This window comes from Seriola lalandi, unplaced genomic scaffold (assembly GCF_002814215.2).
Source record: "Seriola lalandi dorsalis isolate HSWRI2012SDOR001 ecotype SW California unplaced genomic scaffold, Sedor1 jcf7180002054901, whole genome shotgun sequence".
Lineage (NCBI taxonomy): Eukaryota > Metazoa > Chordata > Actinopteri > Carangiformes > Carangidae > Seriola > Seriola lalandi.
Window position 1 is genome coordinate 6,488,172 of NW_019525453.1, and position 7,607 is coordinate 6,495,778.

A 7,607-nucleotide genomic window follows, 5' to 3' on the forward strand; every position below is an offset into this window, starting at 1 on the left:
CACAATACACTGCAATCCATCAAATAGCTGTTGAGATAATTCAGTCTGGACCAAAGTGGCGGACACACCGACCTACGATCCCAAGCTGCTGGTGTGGCTAAAAATCTAAGTTTAAGGAAGAGTCGGAAAAAATAAACACTACTTCGTGGATAAGAAATAGGCTGCACTGTGAGGTCTTGACCTCCAGGTTAGGAACCATTGGTCATAGCTAATAGCCAGATAGATTATATTTGTATTTATACTGTGTGTGAAAATCTTCAGTCTGATTAGAAAGGGAAATAAATTATCAGGAAGTCTCCAACCTTTTGTTGTGCTCACAGTACTGACTGTTCTCTCTACACCACGTCCCTGTCAGTGTTATCTACCTGCTAAAATAAACCTGTAATTAGATTCTCCAAAAACACATTGTGCAGAGGAGAGTGCTGACACGTTGCAGAAGTCATTAAACGCTGGTTTATATATATATTTTTAAAGGCCTTGGCCTGGATAATGACTGTGGGTGACATCATGGCGTTTGCGGTGTGTATTGTTATTCTGAATGCGGCGTGTCCTCTGGGTGCAGCGTTTCTTAGGCTGCTAATTGATGATGCCACTTGCACTATAATGCACACAAGTCAGAGTTATTTGCTCTGGTGTTTGCATTGCCCGTGAGGTTGTGTGTTGTCATGACAGATGCATACTGACGCTCAGGAAGCAATTATGGAAGGTGAAATTAAAATCCTAACTGAACAAATGAGCCAAATATCTTCTGTCTGGTCTGATACGTGTCTCTTAGACTGGTTAAGATATCTCTGCATATTAAGACATGTCTCGGTATGTGTGTACCTGGGTGGTGGAGATATTAGTACGTATTAAGAAATCTATGCAGCTGGTTTGTTTTCTTTTCCTTCACGTTAAAACCTCATTAACTGAACGCTAAGCATGGATGTTGTTTACTGACACGGTGCAGCTCGATCCCTTAGATTTAATTTCATTTCCTGTGACTTTGGAATAAATTGAATGTAAAATATTTTAATGAAAGGGTTACATCGAATTATTCAAAATTCACCTCCTAACAAAGTGAGTGATAATAATGCAAGCCACCTTCAATCTCAACAACCAAACAGTCTGTGTGCATATTTCTTTAGTTTCTTTCTAACTATAATAACTGCAGCTTTTCACTTCACTAATGAAGTGATGAAAATTGCAACACAGTATGGACAAACAATCTGTGCTTTAAAAATTACTTTGGACACTTTTAATATCCTCATTGCTACTTTTAAAGTGGTACTCCAGTGATTTCATATCGCACCCGCATGAAGTGGAGAGACATGCAAGAGACAAATCACTCCCTCACTCATTCACTACTCCCTATACAACAGACAGACAGTATTCTTTTTTTTTTTATGTTTACATCTACACATTGCATTATGGGATTTTTTTTGGATTAATGTCCGTTCAGTGTATGCTATGTTTTGTTACTTTTGTGGGCACTATATACAGCATAAACAACGCATTCAGAACTTGAATATTACATATGGTGAACTATAGCAAAATGGTCAGATCAAAATTGAAGATGCAGAAGCCAAGATGTTATTAGTTTTTAGTCTCTAGTATATGTCAAGTTTAATTTCCCATAATGCCACCTGTACCATATTTTTCCTTTCCGGGTCTGTCAGACTCCATGCCTCCAATTTGCAATACGGACTCTGTTGTAAATACTGTGTGTAGTCTCCAAATGTAAAAGGGTTAGGGTTTGTTTTCTCAGCCTGAATAGTCCCCATGATGAGTCCAGTGACCTTTATGTGTAAAACAAAAAACTGTGCAATTCCCCCTTAATTTGGTACTGAGTCGATGACTACAATAATGTTTGTTTTTCACCTACAGGAGGAGCCAATCCAGGGCTTCAAGGTCAGCAACTACCTGGAGTTCATGGAGGGACTGGAGAGACGCTACAGAGACATTGTTCTCACTGACATGAAAACTGTCCGAAACCCTGTAGAGTAGGAACGTGTTGAATGTGTGTCGCAGCTACGCTAGGCATAAAAAAAGTATTTTTATGTGTTGGATAGATAAACTCTAAACAAATTCGTAAAGACGCCACAAAAATCTTGACAGCACAGAACTCCATAACTCGTGTTTGCTCTGTGGAATTAAAGGATAAGTCTGGTGATATTCTATATTTTCTTATTGACAATAAATCCCATGAAATAACCAAAACCAACATTAAACTGACAAGTACAGACAAACGCTGTCAGGAGGATCAATTCCAGTATCAAAAGTATCTGCCAAAGTTTCATTCCCTCTTTGTGTTTCCCTGTTGAGCTGCAGTCGAACAACAGCAACAAAAACAAGGAATTTTGTACTGAAAACACTTGAAATCCACTTGACTCAACTTTGGAATACATTTTTGCACATATAGCATTATTGTAGTAACCTTTCCTTTAAGCCAGGGTTGCACTGACTGACATTTTCCTTCATTAGCAAGAACATCGTTGCTGTCGTTTTTATTGTTGTGTCAGTGCCAACTACACCGTCATGTTGCTGTAACTACTCGTCTATATACTAAGTATATATTAATCCACAGCTGAGAAGAGTGTGAAGGCAGATGCTAAAAACTACACTGAACAGCTCTTTTAAAAAAGTGTTGAGCCTGTTGGTTTTTTTTTTTCTTTTGTTTTGTTATAATGAAACCTCATTCCTGTTTTTAAAGATTCACATCCTTGATAGGATCAAATGGGCTCGGAGCTGCAGGAAAGTATTGAGACCCTCAAACACATTGTTGGTTTTGGTCTTTTTGTAGCATTTGCTGACTATAACAAAAATACAGAAAAGCCCCTGTCCATCATTAAATGTTGCAGGTGGAAGATTACAAGACATCCTGCTCAAACACAAAACATTACCAAACTAATTTAATAATTTAACATCATTTTTCTTCTTGTCTTACCTGTAAGAACATTATATTACTGTACATGATGTAAATACTGTGTGTGATTATGAACAGCTGCTGTTTAAAAGACCAAGAGATTGTTGGAAATTTGTATTTTTTATCCTGCAATGTAAATATCTACATTTATACGGTCTTTTGTATGTGTTCATTCTTGTTCTAAATATTGAAATAAGTCTTCTGTTACAAATGTGAACAGATTTTGATAAAACATGAATCAGTATGTTACACTTATGTATGGTACACTTTCTATGATATCAAGCATCTGTCCGGACAAAGAACACGTCCATGGTCCTGCAGACTAACCGTCTCATGGCTACGTCAAACATCATTAATGCCTGAACACGCAACAATGCATCATACAGCCTCTTGTGTTTGTGTTCTTATGCAGGCCTTCGTATGAAAGATGCATGAGGAAGGTTGTATCATTGTGATAAACTCTCATTAGTAACCAAAGCGCGCGCGCGTGCTCTCTCTCTCGCTCTCTCTCTCTCTCCCTATACCGCTGTCCTGTTGTCCTTCTTCAGACACACTGAGGCCTGAATAATAAAGGAGTTCATCACATCATCCATCCATCTCTCCCCCACAACAACTGCATGCATACAGTGAGAAACACTGATCAAATGTTTACCCAATAAAACACAGCACTTCACCACAGAGGTTGTTTCCCCATTTACATGTATTGAGCCAAGAATTGAACTTTGAATCTGCATTGATCAGTGTTTTTGGCCACTTGGGGGCAGAACTCCACAACAAGCTGCAGATCACAAACATGTTTTACATATTATGGCCTTGTAAAGTTGTTGAAGCGACAGTGTGAGCAAAGACTTTCCTAATTACATTAGCACAGAAGCGTGCAGTGGGTTTATCGAAGCTTTCCTGCTGGAAACGAGGCTGATAGAAGAAGTGAGACTGGACCACAGCAGTAAAACCAAGAGCTGTGAAACCAAAACAACGAGCTGAAGGATGCTAAAACGTACCGCCAAGTTTAGGGGATTTGCGGAGTTGCAAGCAACACCTGTCACGTTGCATTAAGGAACGGCCTTTAAATACCGTTGGAGTGATCATTATATAAACGATTAAATCAAATTATAAAACACATGATAAAGTTTTTTCTTAATTTCATTAAAGTATTTGTGAAACAGCAAACTGGAGACTATTGTTTACGTTTATTGTTGAATCTACATGACATTTCTTGGATCGTGGAAAATGACCTTAAAATTTAAGTTTAAGATTTGTTTTTTTTTTTATTTCGAGAAAAACAGGCTGAAAGAAGGCGGTCAGCTGATAAGTGATTGAACGGTCGTCCAGAGGACTGGGGGCTCTGCTGATGGTCTATGGAGCTGCTGTTACTACTGAAATACAGGAGTTAACCTGCCACAACCAACACTTTGAATGATATTGAATTCATTAGAAATTTTATTGTGATTCTAGCTTCTTTTTTTTTTTTTTTTTAAAGATGTAGCACATTCTTGCAGATATTTACAAATTGAGGTCACTTTAAAATCTCACTTGAGGAGTATTCCAGCATCACACCAGAATCTAATTGAATTTTAATCTAATAATTATTATAGAATTTGTTTCATTATTTGTAGCATTATTGGTTCGAGTGGAAATGTTTAAACTCTAATCATATTTATTAAGAAAAATATTGTTGAAAAACAATCAGCAGTATAACACAGTGAGGAGTCCTGTCCCACAGGCTGAGCGGGTGTTTGCTGTAGGTAAACTAAAATGTCTCATAAGAAACAAGCAGATCAGATAAACATGCAGATGTCAGGCTGCTTATGGATGTGAAAACCAATAAAAGAGGTTCAAATTTGATTCAGGAGCTGACTGGGAATCAGTGATAATGATTTTAGTTCATTTGTGCCTGCACTTAAACAGACGGAGAAACAAAAACCCCGCGAGGCAAAGACACGAGGGTGGCCTGTCAATTAACATGAAATATAGTCCGTCTGCGTTTCATGAGCTTTACTTGGCTTTCTTCAAATTTAAGTGACTTGTAGACTCAGAATAATAATACTTTATGTCTGCGCGCCCGCTCCTCGGCCTCCATGACGTAACCTGTTGACATGGACGATGCTTTTAAGCTGAGGTCTGACTCCAGCTTGACTTGTGTTAGTAATCAGAGACTAAAAGCCCAGATGCTCTTTGTCCTTTAGACTCTATCGATCATTATTCGTCTGTGCAGCACATCTCGCTTCAGCGGCGCTCTGTCAGTCTGCTTTGTGGAAAATTTAATGTCAAGCTGTTACCAGACGTCACTGTTTGCTCTAGTTTTCAGAGTTTGAAGTGGAGATAGACGAAGAGGGGGGATAAATCTGTGTGTCAGTGGTGGGACTGCGCTGTGATATGGCTCACATTAGACATGTCTGTCAGCGGTGCGCAGTGTTTTCATCAGCTGAATCCATGTGGACACTGCTTGTGTTGAGCAGAGCGCTGTGCAGAGTATGAGAGAGCAGGAGATTGATTTAGTGGGGAGAGACAGTGGTGGGCTGAAATCTGTCAAAACTGCAGAGGATTAAGAATTTTTTTTTTTTCTTCTCCTTTCTTCAGGACACAGAGAGAAAAGTCGACTTTGCTGAGAGAAATGAACGTTGCTAGCTGCTGGATGGATGGCACTTAGAGCTCCGAACAACACGCTTCACACTTCACAAACTTCTGTGGAGTAAGGGGACATCTGACCCCCTTATTTTCTTATAACACATGAACAGCCTGACAGTGTAGCAGCTAACGTAGGCTGGGGGGGGGGCTAACCTTTTCAAGGAAAGACAGACACAGAGAAGTTTGGTTTTCTAAGACAGACAAACGTTGAACAGTCCAGAGGGAGTTGACACTGTACATGGATTCATTGGCGAGGCCACTGGTCTATCACAGGGCCGGTAGACTGGTGTATATTGATATGTAAATAGATTTGTGAGGAAAATGGAGACGATGGACAAATCAAGAGAGAAAGCTGACAGTGAAATAAAATAAAATAGATTTAAAAAGCTATAACAACATTAGCAAAAAAAAAACATAAATGTAATAATAAAAGACCAAATAAAATAGAATGAAATACAATTCACGACATAATTATAATAAAATAAGTCATTGTTGCGGTTTCTTTCACACAGATGCAACTGCACTGGTCAACTTCAAATGCATGTGTAAAATCAGATGCAGTGTAGACGAGAGCTCAGCTGCTACACAGCGGAGGTCAAACGTGGAAACGTTTTAATAAAACTATGATTTATTTATCACAACTTGTGGTGATCGCTGAGATCCCAGAACATGAGAGGTTACTGCTGGGTGTCTTCTACACCAGCGGTTCACTGGTGGGACATGACCGTACTGCAAATGGGCCGCCCAGTCATGTGATTTCATTCATCAGGTTTGGTAAAAAAAAAAAAATGTAATTATAAAAAAATAAAAAATATAAATAAGGTTTTTAGATGTCTTCAAACTAAATGATCTTTAACAGCTTTAAAATGTTTTTAAAAAAACTCCTTTTCTTTGTATTAAGTCCATCACTGTGATCAGCCAATCTGAGGAGCTTTTACGTTGTTGCCAGCTGGACCACGTCATATGCCTCGATCGTTACGGGGTCGGATGTGAGCCGGCAACATTTATGAGAATTTCAAATGGGCCATCAGTCAGAAAAGGTCAGGAACCTATTTTAAGGCCTTTGTCACCCCTGCTCTCACTGTGAGTGAAACTGTTCAGTACAGGGGGAGTCATTAGTGTTGGCTGACAGTCTGTTTTATATCTGTTGTGCAGTAACATGCAACTTGTGTAAGTCACTGGAATAAAGTCACTTTTGATTTTCCTCTGGGGCTCTGTGTACTGCTCCTGACGCAGGATGATAGCTGGCTTTGGCTGTAATTGCTGGTTCTACTTTAGAGCCGGTTCCAGGTTGATAATACAAATGGATTTTTTACTCTCTGGAGCAAACAAATCCCTTGTCATGATGGGTTGTTTTGTTTTTTTGTCTTCGCTCTTATTAGCAATGTGCAAAGCATTAAGGTAACAGGCCTCTCATTTGTCACTGGGGCTGACTGTCAACTTTCCTGGTGTAAATGATGAGCAGGACTGGAGCTAAAAGCTTAATGCCACTCTCCAACCATGTATTTGTTTTTTACTTGACTTTACAACAGAGTGGTGATGATCGCACTGTGTCATGTCAGTTTCAGTTTCAGTCATATTCTCCCGGTTAAACTCTCATTAACACCAAGTCACCATAACAGTTCTGTATCAGGACCTGCAGTGAAAAGTAAATTGGAAGCCGCTCACAACATAACCACTAACAATAGATCTTAATTAAAGCGTTAAGGTTTGGTTATTTTCAATTCTATTTGGACATCTAAATAGATCTGATGAGGGATTCAGAAGGATTTGGATTCAACTCATCAAAACTGCAGAAAGTCTGATTTATCTCTCAGACAATGTGACCTTACATAAACTTGGAGAATGTTGCTTTGATGGTAATTAGACAATGTGAACTACAAATGAACTGGAACTGAAATGCAGAGATGCATTATTTTTCTTTTTTGGTCAGATCAAAGAAAAACAAACAAAGAGTGAAAATGCTCTTATTCTGCAGTAAACTGCATCTATTGATGTTTTTGTGAGCTGAACTCATATAGACCCTATTGACTTTTGATGAACTCTACTCAATGCTGCCCCCCCACTCCCACAC

At 39.0% G+C, this 7,607-nt stretch overlaps 1 protein-coding gene across 1 annotated transcript in view; it reads left to right on the forward strand.

Moving 5' to 3' along the window:
- Nucleotides 1-3,154, forward strand: part of tbc1d32 (TBC1 domain family, member 32) — a 75,010-nt gene extending 71,856 nt beyond the window's left edge. The window contains exon 34 of the mRNA XM_087180395.1: nucleotides 1,867-3,154. Within this exon, the coding sequence (XP_087036521.1) occupies nucleotides 1,867-1,986 (120 nt within the window). The 3' untranslated portion in view covers nucleotides 1,987-3,154. The remainder of the gene's footprint in view (nucleotides 1-1,866) is intronic.
- Nucleotides 3,155-7,607: the final 4,453 nt, after the last annotated feature.